The following is a 20,157-nucleotide window of genomic DNA, read 5'->3' on the forward strand; positions in this document are numbered from 1 at the left end:
AAGGAAGAATCACATGGGGTCACAGCATCATCACTGTTACAACAAATAATTTCTGTGTGGTGCCTTGCTCTAAAACATACTCACAACTGATCACTGTGTGCCTCTGAGCTGCTTCTGCCACTCTTAGCCACAGTAACCAAACACTCTCATACATTTCAAGCAACAAATCAAACAAAGCCACTTCCCCCTAGGAAATACATACTGCATATATAACCAGACAGGCAGAATCAAAATTTAAATGCTGGTGATGCCTCACCTGCACATGCTGGTAGAGCCACAACTTTCCTAAGCAGTTTTCCCAATGTTTTACCAACCTTCCATTAAGGAAATTTCTCACAATCTCAAATCTAAATATTCAGCGCTGTAATTTCAGTCTGTTTCTTCTTGTCCTGTCCCTAGCCAACAATCTACTTTTACTCCTCAATAGCTTTTTATGTGTTAGGGGTTTTTTATCTTCTTCTCATCTTTGGTCTCCTCTACTCTGTGCTTAAAATCCTTTCTCTTTCACTCTACTTTTGGTGTGTTTCTAACTCCATTTCTGGCTGAGACACTGTCTTCCCCCACTGGACACAGCAGCACAACAGGTAACCTCACAATTTTTCCTGTTGAATTGTCACTCAATAGCTGCTCCTTTCTTGGTTTTCCCATAACAGGGTTGTAAGGTTGTCAACACCAGTGCATGATCCACGACAAACTTCAGCTTATTCTCTGAGGAGTCTCTGCCCAGTGCTTCAATCATTCCTCAGTCTTTCTCAACTGAATGAGCATCTCTGTTTAGGTGTAGCAATTTACACTCCATCTCGCTGCATAAATTTCATTTAATGAAACCCTTATTGAAGAAAAAGGGCTGCAATTCAATCTACCAAGATAATTTTGGAATAAATGGTTGGGAGCACAAAACAAAGCAGCAGATTCACCTTTGATTAAGAAAAGTATGGCCAACTATAATAATTTCTGGAACCATAGGGAAAGATCACAACCTCCTCATTTGATGCCAACATGATGATTAAGCAAACTGAAAAACTTGAAGTCGTAGATTAATTTTTAAGGATATTATCTGGAAACTATCTAAAAGAAGAAAGCTAAAAAGGGAAAAAATAAAAGAGGAAGGCTAAGCTGGAGAGAAAACTGAGTCTGAAAACATAACATCAGTCATATTATAGCTTACAAGTTAAACAAGTGTTTCAAAGAAACAAATTAAGTGGATTTATGATACTGTGGAAATTTTCTTTCCAAAGCAACTCTTCTGATTGATGGACATGAATCTATATCAGAAAACAAGATGATAAAATCAATCTTTAGGAATTTCAGACTTTTAACTCATTGCTATGGCAACATTCTCAGCAAGAAATAAGTTTTGTTGGAAATAGCAAAAAAAAAAATCACTTAACTTTTCCCTAAAACATAACTCTACAACACAAGAGAGCAAGAAAGGTAAAGGCAAGAGTGTAAACCAAACTGTTAGACCAACAGACAACAGTGCACCTTTTTAAGCATCTTCCTACAATTCAAATAAAATTCCTCTTTCGTTAATTTTATAATTTATGACAGGAAGAGTTGAAAACACACTGGATTTGAAACAGATACTGAAAATTTCAGTCTGTGAGTTATAATTGAAGATTCAGGCATCACAAAGGCTAAACGTGTTTCTACTCAAATGAAGCTCAATTAAATTGTGCAGCCTAGCAGAAGTACAGCTTCCTTTTGAAAGTGGATACAAATACCAAGGATATTGGTGCATACCTATTTTAAAAATCCCTAATTACACGTGGAGACAAATATTTTAGACAATGAAAAAAAATTTGCTTCTTTCTTAAGTTCTATAAACAGGTAAGTGGCAGGTACCTTTCCTGAGGTATTTTTATATGCTGCTCTGAATAATTATTAAGTGTTTCTGTACAAACAAGTTATATTAGTATTTGTATTAACTTTGCCAATCACAGACAAAATATAATTACACGATCTTTGTTTAAAAAACATCTAAAAAAGGATAAGAGTTGAAATTCCCTGTAGATTAACTTAATTATAAAGGAATGAAATATTTCTCTAAGGAAGCCTCAAATAATACTCTTAATTTTAAAGCCCCTGCAAATGCACAGCTAGTATCATGCATTGTGCACAGTGACTGAAGACCCCAGGAATGGAGGCAAAACATGGATTTCAAAAAGCACCTCCTGATCCTATTTAACGTACTTTTGTGAAAAAGCTCCCCCAAAAAAATGCAGCATAAGCTGTGTGCACAGGAGGGACACACTTTATTCAGAGCCCAAAGACCCAACCCACTCTCCCAGGAATATCCCATCATTACAGGTCACTGGCCATCCTACCTACCACCCAGCAATGGCTTTTCCACTCGACCTGGTGATGAGCAAATCAGCCCTTGAATAGGCCCTCTTCTCACTGCTGAGCTATTTCTAGATGCCCTTTTGCCTTTTCATGTACTTCAGACAGGAGCAGCAGTGTGGCTGTTCTGAGAAGTCCAGCTAAGAGGTTTTCCCTGGAGCAGAACAACTTTCTGCATTCACAGCACAGAAAGAGACAGATCTTTTTGCTGCGGTGTTGTTTTGTTTTTTTTTTTTTTAATGCCACATCAAACTAAACTAGTACGGCTCAAGAACAACATGAACTCCTCCCTACCTGACTCTAGGGGAACAACAGGAAAAAAAACCATCTGTATTTAGCATATAATGTTGCTAATACATTAGTTGGTGATAAGCAGAGCTCCTTCTGGAACTCAAAAAGCCACATTCTTAGAGGATTTCCTCCTGCCCCCTTTGGTCCCCTGTAATTCTCCCTCGAGGTGGAGGTCAGAGGGTGCAGGCTAAAGAAATGCCTCTTGTTAAAGCTTCACAATTCACCCCCTGCCAACATGAAGAGTTCCTGCAGGCTGCAATTCCAAGCACAGCCCTGAACAACAGCAGAGTTGTAGTCCCAAATAGAACCCCATTTCCTTAACCATTGTGGAGGAAGCCTGCCCTGCCTTCTGAGTGAGGGACCAGCACCAACTTCCCTTCTCTGCAAACACACTGCAGCTCTTTTGGCTTGCACCCCACCCACAGCAACACACACCATCTTTTTTTTAAATTCTCTGTGCAGTTCATAACATCTAACTGCAATCTGACTGACAGCAATTAATTGAAATTTTTTTCAAACCGCAAGTGATGTCTGAATAAAATAGGTGGCAGGGAAGTGTTTGATGTTCAGAAAGCTTCCAGGGTATCAGATGGCTTCAAAGAAGTGCATGCAAAGAAAAGCAGGATGAGAGGTCCCATGAAAAACTTAGAGCACACAGAGTAAATAATTTCAAAGACTGTGTAAACAGGGGACCAATTTAAAATCTGAAAACAGTGATTACAACTGCCCCAGTCTGCCTGATAACCTTACTCTTAATTGGGCTGTAGGACTCTCTTATTTAGAAAACCAGTACAGAAAACCAGGGGAGGAAAAGCACCTATTAGACTGTTTTTTACTAGATCTTCTTTCATTAAAGATTTGGTGCCTGTAATGTATTTCCAGTGTTTCAGGCAGCAGAGATTCAATTGATGCACTATAGCAATCCTTAGTACTGTGCAAAACAGAACAACATCAACATACACATTTTTTACTATTAAGAGATTATTCTGAACATTTAATAAAATTAATTTGCTCAAACACCAGCTATTTACTCTCTTTGAATTGCCTTGAATATTTTTTCTCCCATTCAGCTGTACCAACTTAAGTGGAGATAAACAAAAACCTGTCTCAAGTATCCTCTTTCACCAGACAGAGGATTATATAAATAAGACTCATCCAAGACAAAAGGTTCACCCTGACCACACAAATAGTCAGACAGCAGCACAAGTGTCCTAGAGGGAGCACAGCTACACAAACAAGTGCTGAGGAAAAAGCAACACGTGGATTTGGAAATGCAAGATAACAAGGACACACGCTAACACAAAATTCAGTAACCTAGAAGGCAGATGGAGTGGATGACCTGAGAGAGGCTGACTCTGTACAAAATAGCTGATATGGCATTTGAAACCTCATATTGCATATAAAATGTTTCAGGAAGCAGGCTCAGGAGACAATTGTCAGGGGCTGTGTGATTTCTCTGAGCAATCCTGAGGATGATCAAATTTGTTCCTGAGGCTTTTCTTCCTGCCTTAATGTCCATGCAGATCCTCACCCACAGCTGGGCTGCTGCTGGATTGTGAACCTTGGCAATCGCTCTGACGGGCATTTCATCACATTCCCTCATCTCATTTTCAGTTGTACCCATCTTCCTTTTTTCTTTAGATATGAACATAACATGTTCAGATGAGATATCAGTGCTCCCTTAGGAGTTAGCCAGAGTTGCTCTCATCCATGCCTGGACACCTTGGATGTGAAAGCAGCCTAAATTACTACCAGCTCCACCATGTAATTGCCCTGATATCACACACACAATGATATTGTTCTCTCCTCTCCCCCATAAAGCTGCATCTCAGAATTTACACAGTATTTCAAGGCAATTGCTTCCCTTCCTCAGTGTGTTAAACAACTATATACACATATGTGTAAGAGAGTTTGGGTCTGTTTTGAATACTATTCCTGTTCTCCCCAGTCCACTCTGAACTGCAATACAACCTCTATGGCATCCATCATTTCTCCAGAGGCAGGTCAACAATATCTAACAGTGAAACAAGAAACTGCTTTAAGTACATCTAATTTGAGACTTATTATTCAAGACCATTTCCTCATTGTGCTGGTTTTCTGACACACTTTGACTATTTGTGAACTGGTTTTTTTTCCCCCACCACATGCTACTCCATCATTTCCTGTGCTGAGCTCCAGTGTAGCTGTCAGCTACATTTCTGACCTCTCCTCCATTGCAACAAAGGCAGAAACTCCCTTCTGGTACTGGAGTGGATGCTGATGAGGTAATATTCAGTCTCTCATCAATTGTTGCCATATATCTCTGTCCTTTTCCAGTGCTTGCAACGCTGCCTATTGTAGTATCATTTGTAAATGTAATTAATGAGGTGTTTATGTACTCTTCAAAAATCATTAAGTTGTTAAATTAAACTGCATTTAGTGGTGCACCCTGAGTCACCCTGCATGCTTTGGTCCAGCTCAGTATGCTGCCATTCATCATCACCCTCTATTCATAATGCCTCCAGCAATTCTAGCTCCTTTGACACAATTCATGTTCAAAGTACTTCCAATTGTGGTGGGGCTTTTTCCTCTTTTTGCAGTCATTTCTAGATTTGTCCTTTCTGTTCTTGAAGGTAACAGATCTGTGCTGTTACAATCTAATGTCTTCCTGCTTCCTTCTCAATCATTACAATTACTAATGCACTGATGCTCGCTGATTTAGGTAATTCTTTTAGCATACTGCAACTTGCTATCACCAATAGCTATTTATTTATGTGTCATTAACATGGCCTTTCCTCCTTTTACTCATTATCTACTTTAAAAATCCTTGTTTTTCTCTTTCACATACTTACTTCATCTTCTTGTTAAAGAGGCAATCAAAATAGGCCATCCATCAGCACAGCTGATTTTCTCTTCCTATTTTTACACAGGTAAACTTCTTTCCCCCCAGTTTTTGTCTGTCTTCTTCATACTGCAAATATTTCTGTTGCCATAACTCAATTGACACTCAAATGTTGTCTGTTTGAGTCAATTTGAATCCTTTGCTCACTCTGTCAGGTCTCTGCAAGCCTCAGAAATCTGTGGATATTTTAAATCACTTTTTTCTCCTTCCCTCTACACCTACAGTACTGGATCTTGTGAAACCCACTTACAACTTGGCATTCCTCTCCTTCAGACTCACAGTAAACTACTGCTCCCTAATTGAATGAATTATACATCTTACTTTTCTCCAGGCTTGGTTTGGTCATTAGGACAGACACTCAAGCAGCCTTCACTTCCCAAGGCATCACTGAAATCACCGGCCTTAGGGCTTTTCAGAGCAGCCCATGATCTGTCATGTGGCCTTTAAAATCCATATTGCTTGCTAAGCTTCCAAATGCTGCCATGAATGAATGGCTCTTGGCTCCTGTTCAGTTTGTGCAGCTGTGTTCTGCAAGTCCGGGTGCTGAGCATTTTTTATCTCAAACAGGTGCACAGGCAACAGCTCTTAACCAGCAAGGAAATAACCTGTGTATGATTTCTCCTGTGGTTGTCTTTTCTCATTAAAACACCAGGCCAAGTTTCACAAAATATCAGGCTAGTTTTCATGAAATATCAGGCTAGTTTCCATGAGTACAATCCCTTTTTATTATTCCATGTTAAACACCATGCTACCACCTAGAATGTCCTAAAAATTACAGACTCTCGACAGACACAAGCATTGCCTGCATTGACCAATGCCCACTAAAGTTTTTCCTTTGTTATTTCAATACTCTTTTTTACACCCTTTTATAATTATTATTCTATTTTCGTTTTCCCACATTGTATTAGCAACTTTATTCAAACTAACCTGAATGCCCTAAAAGCCTGTAATTGCCCAGAGCAGGCAGAAACAAGGATAGATGTAGGAACAACTGCAGTGAGAATTGCATGAACATCCTTTAGTGTTTAAACAATACCAGAGAGGGGTTCAACGCGTGCCCACCCAACCCAAGGCTGTTTTCAGCGCTAATTTTTATGCCTAGAATTAAAAAAAAAAAAACCAAAAAACAAACAAACCTCAAACCCACCAAAGAAAACAGACCCCACAATGGTTTGTATAATGGCAGAAAGAGGGCCTGCTGGGAACCATTTTGAGAAGCAGAGAGAGGATGTCATGAGCACAAAAAGTGTCCAAGAGCAGAGCTCTCACCAAAGAGAAAGAAATAAATAATATTCATCAGGTCTCACTCTGAAGGGCACATCTGACTTCAGTTCAAAGCCCTACAAACTGTCCTGCCCTTCTCCCCAAAAAGCTTTATCTTCCATTTGTGGTATTTCAGTGTTAATAACTTCCTCTTACTGAATATTACACCTTCATATAATACCATTGGTTCAGCTTACATTTTTTAAGATTGTGAGTATGTTTGCATTCTAAGTTGCCAAAAATATGTGCTATCATATAACCAGCCAAAATGGCCCCAAAGGTGTGAAGTCAGGCTCAGAAGGCAAATTCTTTCTCAGACCTACAAGGAACTAAGCCATGCATATGTGAAGACATAAGCTGCAACCGTGTCAGCTACAGAGTTAAAGTTCTGGAGCTGGAGAGGGAAAAGCTCCTTTCCTCTGTGGCCTTTGAAAATTTGGCACTTTGAGGTAAAACACTGTACTATGCATTTCAAGTTCAATGAACTTTATATTTCAATGAAATATCACATAAATAGGCTATTTTATGATAGATTTTGGTGAGAGGGTGCTAAAACCAGTAACAATTGACCAATACCCTTAGTTTTAGGAAGAACTATTAATAGGTAGAATAAGCAACACATTAATCACTTCTCAGCTATTTAGGAGGCTACACTGCATGCAGTTATCCTCCTGACCAGTGAGCTTCTTAGGGTTTTTTAAATAAATAATACAGTATAAGAATGAGCCATGGGATCAGCTTCCTCCCTTCTTCAGTGAGACAGCTGCTTGTACTCCTACTACCAGGCACACTTTCCCCAACTCCTAAAATAAGCTTAGCCCTTTCATCCAGCAATTGTTTTGGCCAAATAATGTTTAATTTTTTGGGTTCTCATAGCACGAAGAGCAAGAAATGTATCTGGAAGCTTAGAATCATAATTATTCTACATCAAGGAGAGAAAGATCCAAACTAGAAAGAACAATAATGTGCTCTCCCACAATACTTACAATTGATCTGATGTTGTATTCTTTTGCCAGTTTCAGAGAGGATTTATAGCAACTTGCTAAGTTTGCTTTATGATCGTCAGTGAGATGGCCTCTTGCAATTGGCCCAACAGTATGGATCACATCTGCAGTGAATAAAAAAAGATGATAAAGAAACATTAAAGATGCTACTGTGTCACACAACAATTCAATCTGGTATTATAGCTACACACAAAGGTAGAAATAACAATGTAAACAAATGTATTTAACCAGAAAACACATCATAATCTGCACGTCCAATAATTAAACACTAATCAGCAAAGGTTAAATTTTGAAGGATTTGGACTAAAGGAGGACATGAGAAAGATACAGGGAATGCTTGTTACATGTCTACTGCAATGCCCACACTGGAGAGATGAAATGTTTGCACAAATCCTCTAAATCTTAAGGCCTCTACAACTGTAAATACTGTAGAACTTTGAAACAGTTGTTCTCACTCCTCAAAGCCCACTCACTGGGGAAGTTCACCATACAGAACACCTCAGCATTGTTGGTGATGCACAGGTCATCTTTGCTTTTCCTCAGTAACCATTTGAGAAGAAGAAAAGTTGAGACTTAGGAATGTGTTGGTTATTCAAAAAACATGCTCTCCTCTCACATCAGACCAGATGGAGATGCCATGCAGTAAAACAAAATATTCTCTTTGAAGAAATTTATAATGAGCAAAAAGAGAAAGCACAGTCATCTTAGGTATGATGCCTTTGGACTCATCAAAATCTGATGCTGCAATCAATCAAAGTCTCTAAAGTGCTGAAAGAAAAATGAATTTAGGAGCCTGGAGTAAAAAAAGCATTGAAAAGATACCTACAAATTTAAAGGTACCATAATTTTTTTTTATCTCCCTCTTCCTAGCCCCCCAACCATTATGAAGCACATTTACTTTTTACACATCATTCTTCCATAGTGTATGTGAGCATAATAAAATGAGCTATGGTGGCAGAAGTATTTTTTTTCCCTTTCTTTATAATTTCCTACAATGCATAGCAGAGATAAACAGTGGCACTATTTTATTTTCTTTTTTCAGCGTTGCACTAACAGGGATTAGGCCAACACTTTCAACTGCAGTACTGCTAGTCCCCTTTTAGGTTGTGTTTCTGTCCCATGTGGGTCAGGTTTCCAACCAACATCTGCTGTTGCTATACTCCAGAATATTTTAATTTACTCACAAATCCTACTGAATTAACACCATTATTCTTTGTCCAAGCTGGTTTTGATGATTTCCATCCAACAAATGCCAAAGCATAAGAGAAAATGGACAAAATAACATTGAAATGCACACTGTCTTTTTTTTTTTTTTACATTCAGACATCATCTGTCTGCTCTCTGCTATTTAAAAGGTGGCTTTTAGGCTGAGCTCTGTTCTGAAAAATTCAGAATCTTTTCTATACATTAGCCACAAAGTGTTGATAAATCAGGAAATAAAAGCACATCTGATCCCCAGTGCCCAGAAACACTGAGGAATCCACTGTGATGGGAACTGAAACCTGTAACAGCTAAACTTCCCAACTGCTACAGAAAACCTCCCTCCTGTGAAGTAAATAAAAGGTTGAGAACTCTTCTTTCCATTTTGATCACAGTAATTTTCTCCAGTTGTGGGAACAAGATGGACGGGTCGGATAATTTCTGTTGAATGCCACAGCTGCCAGACAGTGACTCCAGAGAACCCTCCCTACCACTGAACCTTCAGCAGGTGTTGAGTTTTTGTCCACTGACAAGGGGGATGACAGCAGGACACTAAAACAACCTATGAGCTCAGAAAAGACTTACACTCCTACGTGTTTTTTAGCTACTATCATAAACTGAGGGCTATTAAGAAAGGACTTGAAAAAAGGATAGAGCTAGTGAGCTAGTTTAAAATTTGCTTCTGTGTGCAGAGATAAGGTTATGTGAATACTTCTATTACCAAAGACTAATTTCTGTTCATGACTACAGCAGTTTCCTGGAGGTTGGAACTTCCCAAGGAATGTTTCTATTTGGAAGTTCTGGCAACTTCAGAGAAAGGGAAAAAAAACCGAAACAAAACTTCTTGACTTTTTTCCCTTGTTTTTTATTTTACAACAGGTGAACTTCGATTATGAGGCCAGAGACATGATTTAACAGTAGACTTGGCAGCATGGGTTACTGGAGGTACTCAATGACCTTAAAGGTCTTTTCCAGCCTAAATGATTCTATGATTCTACAGGGAAATGAAAATACTCATGAATCTCAAGGCAGTCAAGTTCCCTACACATTTACAGACACCAAGATCAGAGTTATCATGATGAATTTCGAATTCACAATACCCAGCAGCCAACAAGCAAATCAAGGAACAACTATAAAACCAACTTTAAAAGAATGTGTAAAAGATTAAGAAGAAAAGCATCATAAATGTTTCCCTCTTTCAGCTAAGGCTGAGTTTCCTGCATTTCAATGTACAGCTCCTTGAAAGCTGAAGATAATGGCTTAAATTATTCATTTATTAATTAAAGGAAAGAAGGAGTTTTGGGGAACAGACCAAGTACGAAATTCTTGCCAGAGTCCTCCTGTATAAAACTCCCACAGTATAATTTCTAGATGAATTTCACTCACCAAATCTTTAGCTCCATTCCTTTAGTCTTTCATTATTAAACACTAGTTTAATAATGATAGTTTTGCTCAATAAATGCAAAATGTTTTTGTCATCTTCTTTTCAGAACTTCCCAATTTAGCATTTTCATAGCAACCCATCAGTAATACTGTATTGCTGTACCAGACACTTCACATAAATAAGTAACCTTTAATGAAGTTATTAGCTTTTATGTTTAAATTTTTCCAAGTCCATCATAGGTGGTTCTTTAGCCAGGACCCAAAAGATGGTTATGAATTGAATAGGCCCTGACCAACCCAATCTAATGGGAGGCATCCTATGGCAGGGGCTTTGGAATTAAATGATGTTTAAGGTCGCTTCCAACCCAAAGCATCCTGTGATTCTATGAACTGGTTTATAAAAAATATCACAACTACTGTAACTGTTCATAGCATATTATCGGCAAAGAAATGCTTTTCTTGGGCACATTATTATACTGAAACACTTGATAAAGATTGTATTAGCAGAGCAGCATTACTAATATGCCAGTGCTTTATGGTCAGCAGACAAACAGGGAAGTAAAAATTATATTGTTGTACATGGTCAGTAAAATCAGTGTATACATACATTTCCTAAACTACATAGGAAACTACAAAAACTACAGCTACAGTAAGGTCAACTACATTGAGCTTATTCTGCTTAAGCTATTCCGAAATACTTTAAGTTTGCAGGCGGGCAAAACCCTTTGAGATTATACAGGCATAAAGGAAACAAACCAGAAAACAAAACAGCTCTTCCCCCTCCTTCAGCCCACACAGCTGCTACCTGAGAATCAGACTTCACAGGCTGAAGCAGAACCATTTATTTTTAATACATCAACAAAGACTGTCAAACTTTAAGCTTGTCTGTCCCAATAGTTTCCTTTCTGCTCACATTTTATCCCTTGCAGAAAGAAAGCAGCAGAATGGAGGAGTATGTGCCATAGGGGAGGTCTACAGATGTTTGTCCACAAGAAAATTCAGGGCAGAACTGCTGCCCTGCTGTTCTAGCTGGCACCTTCCACACCCTGCCAGAACAAGGATCCAACCCTGGGGAAGAGCATGGGCCTTCTGAAGGAAAACACAACAGTAAAAGATTGCCACAGGACAGATAAAAAGGAATGAATTTCATCAGAAAAGGCAAAACAACTGCAGCAGCAAGGCAGGTGGGAGCACCAGCTATGGGGATGGGCATTACCATGGTCTGAAGGTACATTGTGGACAAATGGCATGACACAGAAAAGATCACCTAAAGACTTTTAAATTGGGGAAAATGTAGAGAAACTCAAAAAATATTGAGCTTGGCTGGAAAAGCTGGCTCCTGTTTGCTCTTGTGGAGTCTGGACCCTTTGGGGTCCAAGCGCTTCTCAGTGAGGTCAAACAGGAGTAAGGGATGCAAACATTTCCCAAACACCAAATCATGTTTTTTTGTCTCCAAAAGAAGGTAAACAGGTCAAAAAGGGAATGGTCATCACTCAGAGAATGCCACACTACCCATTTGTAGTATTTTAACTTTTATGTCAAAAGAAGCTGCCAGCACTGCTGTGGAGTTGCTGATTTACTGTGGTCAGTCTTCCAGCCAAGCACACTGATAGGAAACTTCATTAAAAAGAAAGCTGCAATCCATGGGTCCATAAATCACTGTGTGTACACAGAGCAGAGATGTTTGCTTACATTTTTAATAGTCATTGAGGTGGAGAGCCCCCAAGGAAGGTGTATCCTTATCTGGGATTCAGGCCACAACAATGGATCAAACTGCTTTTAATACTAATGAAGCTGTTGGTTTAAAACAGTGTTTATAAGGAGGTATTTCAGAAATGAAACTACAACTGCTGTAGAGTACAAACTTTATGCATAAGAAGGCAAATGAGGCTTGTTTTCTCAGGTTTTTTTCTTGAAAAAGTCAATCCATACACCTTAACTTGCTGTGTTCTCACCCAAGTTTTTAACTGTACTGCTATGAAAAAAGGGCAGGGCAGTGTGGGCAAGGATGAAACATCATTTCCAGTTGAAAAGGGTGAAAAGAAGTGACTGCTCTCCAAAAACCCACCTGGAGGACTGACCTAAATGAATCACAATGTAATTTACTCTTCCCTTGTTCTTTGAAAACGTGACATTGGATGGCAAAAATATTAGCACAGTGAGTTTTTCCAAGCAACTAAAAAAGTACAAGTAAGTTTCTCTCATTCCTTCCCTTACAGATGTTAGTGTGGTGCATTCACACTGCTAATGAACCACAGCCATAATCAGTTACATATTTTTTCTCTCATTCACCCCATTTTTACACATTCATAGCCATAATCAGCCCATCCACCCAACTGCATAACAAAGTTGGACCCTGTCAATCACAGAGGGAAGCAGATGAATTTCAAAAAGGGAAGGTGCTGCAACTGCATGGACCACTGAATTAAAAAAAAACAACTTGTAAAAATTCAGAACATTGAGGGCTCCACTTGTAAATATTATCAGCTGATTTACACAATAAGCACCCATCACTTTGGTGCTGAAAAGGGATCTGAGCTGGGGTTCAGTTTGTGGCAAATGGAATTACCTCCAGATACTCATACCTACTGGCTACCCCAATTCTTCAGAAATGTGAGCAGCCTATTGCTTTGGGATACAAATTGCTCAGCTTTTTCATTTTCTATTTCTAGCTACATGCACTCGCAGATAAAAAGTGCATTTTCAGCATGCAAAAAACAGCTGTTAATTTTAAGTTCAGCTGAAATGAATCCCACAGGACTGCAGTCTAATTCTGTGTCTCCAAAAGCAGATTAGCAGAGCTGAATATTATAAATGTAAGACGCATTTTATTAATCACTGAGTGCTGTGTGTGACTACATACCATACAACTCCCAAGTTCAAAAGCCTTTCTCTGCTTTGTATAGGTATATATTGTGTTTATGAGCAGTTAAAGAGTCACTTTCAGGTTTGTAGGCTTGGGGCAGTAAGCACTGCTCAATCTGAACTTTGTACCTTTTATAACTGCCTTCTGTGATTAATTAGCTGTTTTGGGTGAATACAAAAAAATGTTTCATTAGCTGCAAAAGCTACAATATCTAGAAGTCATTTGTGTAAAATATTTAAGCCATTTTTCACTTAAATGGCATTGTCTGCCAAGGAAAGGTAAAGAATATATTTACTGTGAATTATTAACCAGCATCCTTCATCGTGGGTTAGATGTATATCCGAACGACAAGACAGCACAGACAGCCAGAAAACAATATTCCCAGAGGGAGAGGAGAGGGATTTGCTGAGTCTGAGAGCCCCTGTGGGGAGCTGCACAAGTTTGCACTCAATAGCCTGCATTTAGCAGAGAGAGACCGCCCAGCACCCGTGGGAAGCTGAAAAACACAGGGAGCTTGTTTACAATGCTTACACCACTGCCTCCGCAGCCAGCCAGAGAATTAAGTCACACAAGTCAGAGCCCAAGCCCCTTTGGCACTCGTGCTTGTCATAAAATACAAGGCCCAAGTAGGTCTGTGTAATCCCAGAGCAGTTCCCCTCCCATCAATGAACTTACAGCACCGCTCTGCCATCAGGGCCTCGCCATTAACAGTGGAAACAAAAGTAGGCTCTGTTCAGGCAGGAGAATCAAGCGGTGCAATTAAGAGACACCGTGCTGTATCCCAAAGTAATGGGTTTTACAAAACAATTTAGTGCCACGATGACAGATGTCAAAGCAGCGGCCAGACAGACGGCCCCACAACTTCCATGGAAATAATGGTCTACATGGAAAGCTAAAAGGCAACAGCTCTGCTTGGGATATTCCTAGTGTGATACCAGTGAACATGAAATGAACATGACAGGACTGAACGTGAAGTTGTGACATTCACGACTTGTTATTCCCGGTCTCGTTTTTTAATCTCGGCTGAAGGATTTGCAGCAGAAACGCTCAAATGTTATCCTTGCTCCCTACCTTCCTACCCAAGTAAAGACCTTGATAAACAGAAGAGATGAAATTGTGCTGCCCCAGCAGCAGATTTTTTCCCCACACACTAGAGGAAAGCTCACTTTGCTGCAGCAGCAGAGGAGCTCAGGCAAGCACCCTCCTCACGGAGTGGCTCATGAAAACATGCACCAAGTGATCCCTTGACCCAAGCAATGCTTTCCACCTTTCACTGACTATTATTCCTCACAAGTGGACAGGGCTACAGACAAAAATGTCCTTATGTGCCTTTTTGTTTATGTTTGCTACATATAGCAAAGCATGAGCCACAAAGATTCTCTATTTTTATTATATTGAATAGCAAAAGATGTTTGTGAACGACTTTGGGTTTAAATCATTCGATAAGGCTTTTCAACACTCAGAAATAAACTTGCTTGCCCTAAACTGAAAGTATTTGTTCTTTAGAAACTAAGACAGAGTTTCAGTCTATCATGCCACAAAAATTTTACACCGAAATCCACCACCTGGTGAAGGATATAACAGCAGACATGTAAATTTGAGGGATACTTAATCTCACTGGACTCTTGATTCAGTAGAGAATCTCTCAAATATTACCCATAAAAACATGCAACACAAATCAAGTCATAAAAATGCAAATGGGGATCAAGTTAACTTCAGTTCTAGTTTTGGAATTAGATTAATGACACAGGCACAGAAATCAGAAATTAGCTAATTTATGTTCTCGGCTTCTCAAAGCGTGGATCTCTTGTCACACATTGTCTGTTCTCAGTGTCCAGCCTGGTTCTGTGGAAGTGAATTTAGTTACCTCTGCTGGAGTATTGCACAATTGAAGCATAAATACACCCTTTAGGACATGGGCAAAATAAAACAGCAAAACAACCAAAACAAAATAAAATTCCAAAAGCAAAACAAAACAAAACAAAAAAAAAACAAAACCAAAAATATCCACGAAAACCTCCCTCAACTTCATTACAAAATATAGTACCAGATTGATTTTATCCAGAAAATTTTAATACTCAGAACTAAATTTCTTATGCTCTCCTCTGAGTGCTGAACAGTGCTACAGAGTGCTCTGATAATTTAACAACAAGCCATAGCAAAAGCTCTTAATTTCCTATTTTAAGGACTTTTTTCTGTGCAAATTCTGTTTTGATAACTTCTAGGATTTCGTATTAAAATGCTCTTTATTATTTGATCAAGTTATTGTACGGATGTTGGAACAAAGGAAGACATCCCAAGAAACAAAGAAAACAATCCAACATGTTATGTTTACCATGCCATGGGACATCTTAAATACAAGCAGATCCCCAATTACTGTGCCAATACTTGAAGGCTTTCTTTCCCTCATGAAAATATTGAATCACTCAAATTATATGTCCTTCATGTAGAAATTAAAAATATTATCATAGAAACTTACAAAATATTCATCTTCACTTGAAAGGATTGATGATTACAGCAGGAAGTTTCCAGAAGACCAAACTAAAGAACCCTTAATAACAAATTCGCAGCAGAATAACCTCAGGTGGAACAAAGGGAAACTGCCAGCATTGGTTTTATCTGCCCACTGAAGGGATACAAATTTTTTAATCAGATCACTTCAGGTAAAAAGATTTATAAAATACTGGAAGAACTGCTTCCTTAAGAAGAAGTTTTATTGGCTTCTTCAAGAGGCAAAGTATGACTCAGAGTTTCAAAGACAAATTTATTATATTCATAGATTCACTTGTGCATCTGTTCCTTAAGGGAAGTACATTGCAAAAAGTTCCCACATTTGTTTTATTCATTTACTATTACTATATGTTTTCTTGGGAACAAACAAACTTCTTTCACCTCAGAAACTGGAGCACATAATTTTGTTTGACATTTCTCTAATCTACATATCCCTCACAGCAGAAATAAGATGCGTTGCTAAGGATTTTGCGTGTCTTCTTTAAGAAAAACAGAAAAAATATTATAAAATTACAGGTTCTCCATGTATCTACTAAAGACACCAGTGGCAGCTACATCAGCCTAATTAACTTTCAAGTTTGAATACTGGAAACCATGCAAGGAAAGTTCAGTATTTCCCTTGTCACAAACAATGCAGTGCAGCTCTTGCAGTACAGATAGGAGAGGCTTGTGCAGCCTCTTGGTACCACTTATCAGCTCTCAAATCCAGCTGGATGCAGATGGAGGAAAAGGTTAGAAACTAAAAGACTGAAACCATTAAATATTTTTAAAAATACAATAAACCCCAGGTTAAAAAGACAGAGCTGAGGATTCATTTGAACTGTGCTACAGGACTCCATTCCATACAGCAATAAACACAGTGATTTATAGCTCCAAACTGGAAAACTGCTTCTAAACTTGGGAGCAATCTCACAAAAACTGGTGAGACTACTGCTTAAAGGTAACAAGGATCCAAACAGAGAGGAACCAGCAGAGGAAATGAGGAGTACACCTTCAGGATGAAGGAATGCACACTCACCATTTCATCTATTAAATGGCATGACTGAATAATCTCACTCTTAATACCTTTTTACTTTCACAAGAAAACCATAGTCTCTAATTTACTTGACCTGAAGTATTTATCTTCTGTACTTTTAGCAAGCTGCATTTAACAGATCTTTGTCTGAAGTCAGTTCCTTAAGACATGTTTGCCCTACTATATCTATGAATCTACCACAAAACAACAAAAATGGGAAAAAAATATATTTACTATTGAAATCTTTCCCCCAAACTCAGTCAAACACAGTCAATGGAAACAGGGACATGATGCAGCACCTGAAGGCAAGCTCAACTCATTTTTAAAAGCTGACTAGATTTCCAGTTGGCAGTGCCACTTTAATTGCCTTACATAAGTGTGATAAGTGAAATAACTGGACAGCTCTTTGAACCATAGGATGAGACTTCTTGCCTAGAAGAGGAATCTCACTTTCTATCATCAATTGTATTTTAATTCTAGGTGGCTGAAACCATAGTAAAGCACCCTCCTGATATTAACATATTCCAGACACCAAGTTATGAGAATTCTGTACGTGCCAAGATAAATTCCTTTGACTGTTCTCCCCCCACCTCTTCCCCAGAGATGCTCTCTAGTTTGAAAGATAGTTCAGTTTCATCAGCTGGCAATGAGACAAATATTAGTACTTGGAACCCAGCGCTCTGCAATCCATCCTACAAGAAAAGCCAGCAGATGATGGAGGAGGGCACAAGCAAGCCTGGTCCTAGAGGGAGGAGGGAAATAGAAAGACATGTGTCTGCACAGACTAGAGACGGATCATCTACACTACAGATACAGAACGCAGAAAAAAATAACAGATTTAGAGAAGAACTTCAGTGCTTCTACCCTGCTACCTGCATGCTTTGTAATAAGCAGCTATTATTTCTCTGAATACTTCAAACAAAAGGAGAAAAGAGGCTAATTTATATTGTTAATAAATCCAACTACTGTTTTAGCGCAACTAAGTAAATATAAGTCTGGAATCAAGACTGAGAGCAGCCATTTTGCTTGGGAGAGCAGGGTTACACCAGAGATAGAATTGTCCTAACACACTTTGTGACACACACATTCAGCCACCAGAGCCTTTGCCCAGTGCAAACACCCCGCAACCTATTACATCTGGCTTGTTCTCAGGAGTCTTGAAATTTGAGCCCAAGTTTACAATTTTCCCTTCAGTTCATATCTCACTCCATATTTCCAGCAGGATGTGACTCATGGCAAGCGAGGGAACAAAGAAACTAACATGGCTGTGCCTGGCCATGGTACTCTGCCCCTAAAGCTTTTATCAGTTTTCATTCAGGTCTGAGCTTTCACAGACACCACGAGCATCACATGGAAATCATCTGATCTCTCCAGCCTTCCAGCTCAGAGAGATACCAAAAGGAGAGAATAGAAGATGACAAGAAAACACCATCTTTTACTCCGTTCACTCTCTGGATTGTGCTCATAATACAACATCTAACTGAGCAATAGTTCATACTGAGGCATATACAGCTTGTCCTGGACTGTGACCAGCTCAGCCAGGCTAGCTGCCAGCTGGGGTACAGAGGCTGCCTGCTTACAACTCAGATCAGCTCACCAAAACACCACAGGTAAGCATCACCGAGGTGTAAAGGAGCTAAAAGTCTCCAGCAAACGTGTTCAGAATCACTGGCAGACAAAAAAGCTAAGTACAAACATGAAATGCATCCAATGAGGGTATTTAGCAAAAAAATTGTGGTATGGTATTTTACACAATATGTAATGCTTCTGTGGTTCCAAGTGAAAAACAAGCTTTGACAAGCATCTTGAAAGTGTTTTGCATCAGTGTAAGTTGTAAACAGTTGAATTTTCAGCACGAGCAAACATACCAAAATAAAAAACAGGGAAACTATTTTTTTTCCCCAAGATAAAAAATGTATTGCAAAGTGAACTGTTAGCAACTTGCTGAGGCTTATTGCACTGCTAATGTTCTCCATGTCAATGTCACGAGGAAGAGCCCTTGGAGAAACGCTGGTGTCACCTCTTGTTCAACTCAGTTGAGAAAAATGTACTTAAACAACCTGCTGGAAAGTCATGTAATGAGCTAAAAGAGCTGCTGAAGGACACTCCTGAGCTTTTACTCTCTGTAAAGGATACACAGATGTAACTAAAGTCAACTTATGTGCTCAGTAATATTGTAGCCTGCCATTAGCCTGTCCAGGCATTTCACAATAATCACCAGTGGAGAATTTCTAACTCAAGTCAAAAGGGATACTGGGGTTTAGGAACTGGGAACCAGAAAGACTGGGGCTAGAAATGGCAGCAATGCCTTTTAAAAAACACCTAATGAGGAGATGGCAAAACTTGAGAGAGTGACAGGTGTCAGAACCACATGCCATTTCCAAACCCAAGACTGCCCCTTGCTGAAGGGAACTGCTTCATTTCTGGGGAACCATACTGAGGAAAATATTTGTAAATTTTATTGCACTTGTCACTGAGGCAAAATGGTCATTTTGCCACCTGCAGTATCCACAAATTCAATGCATTGTTTCTCCAGGAAAAGAAGAAACGTCTGCAAAATCACCTTACCACTTGAACACCAGCCTGAGGATTAGAGGGACTTTTTAGAAGTCCATGTGCAAAGTTGTACTTTACAGCGCTGTTTCCCCCTGCATGGGTTGTCAGAAAGACAAACTGGTATTTTCACAGTGAAAGCAGTTGCTTCAAGAATAATGTCAGCTCTTATTGTTCACAAAGCACTAGAAACCAGAGCACGTGAAGCAGCAAACCATTTGGCTGACCTTACCAGCTGAGCAACATACAGTCAAGCAAGCAAGCTAAAACATGTTGGGCAAGACAGCAGAAAGGAAAATCAAACACAGACATGTACTTTCACGTGTTCTTGTGACACCACTGCAGTGGTTTTTTTTTCAAAGCAAGCCAAATGCTTGATACTAATCACGGCAAACAACCCGACCTTATGCAGGTGAGTGTTTTCAGTGAGGATTCTGGGCCTGAAAGCAACGCTCCAAAAAAAGGTAAATCAAATTGCTTCAACAGTGCCCATTTACACAGTCAAGTGCTAAAACCCACCTGGGCTGCTGCATGACTTGGAAAATCACTTTGAAGCACTGGCTGTTGGTGGCTGCTGTTTGAGATATCTCTAAATAGTACCAGATGGAAGAGGCCAAGGATGAGGAATCTTGGATGATGATTTCACTACACTTTGAAGCTTTAGAAAAAGGCAGAGCTTTAACATAAGCACAAAGGCATCTTTTCATTCTTAAAAACACTCAGAAGGGAGCTTTTGCTCCATGTTAGTGCTGATATTGTTCATGGTTCATGTGTGTTCCTCTCTAGTTATAGTCAGCCATCTTCAAGATTTTCTAAACTGATACCTGATACTCTTGGCTTTAGGGAC

General features: G+C 39.3%; 1 protein-coding gene across 4 annotated transcripts in view; it reads right to left on the minus strand.

The window, feature by feature from the left end:
* MACROD2 (mono-ADP ribosylhydrolase 2) overlaps nucleotides 1-20,157 on the minus strand; it is an 850,774-nt gene that overhangs the window by 346,168 nt on the left and 484,449 nt on the right. For all 4 annotated transcript variants that reach the window (XM_071422251.1, XM_071422242.1, XM_071422232.1 and 1 more), the window contains one exon: nucleotides 7,765-7,886. In XM_071422251.1, the coding sequence (XP_071278352.1) occupies nucleotides 7,765-7,886 (122 nt within the window). The remainder of the gene's footprint in view (nucleotides 1-7,764; nucleotides 7,887-20,157) is intronic.

The sequence above is a fragment of the Agelaius tricolor genome, unplaced genomic scaffold (genome assembly GCF_023055355.1).
Source record: "Agelaius tricolor isolate 1412-34295 unplaced genomic scaffold, bAgeTri1.0.p SCAF_1, whole genome shotgun sequence".
Lineage (NCBI taxonomy): Eukaryota > Metazoa > Chordata > Aves > Passeriformes > Icteridae > Agelaius > Agelaius tricolor.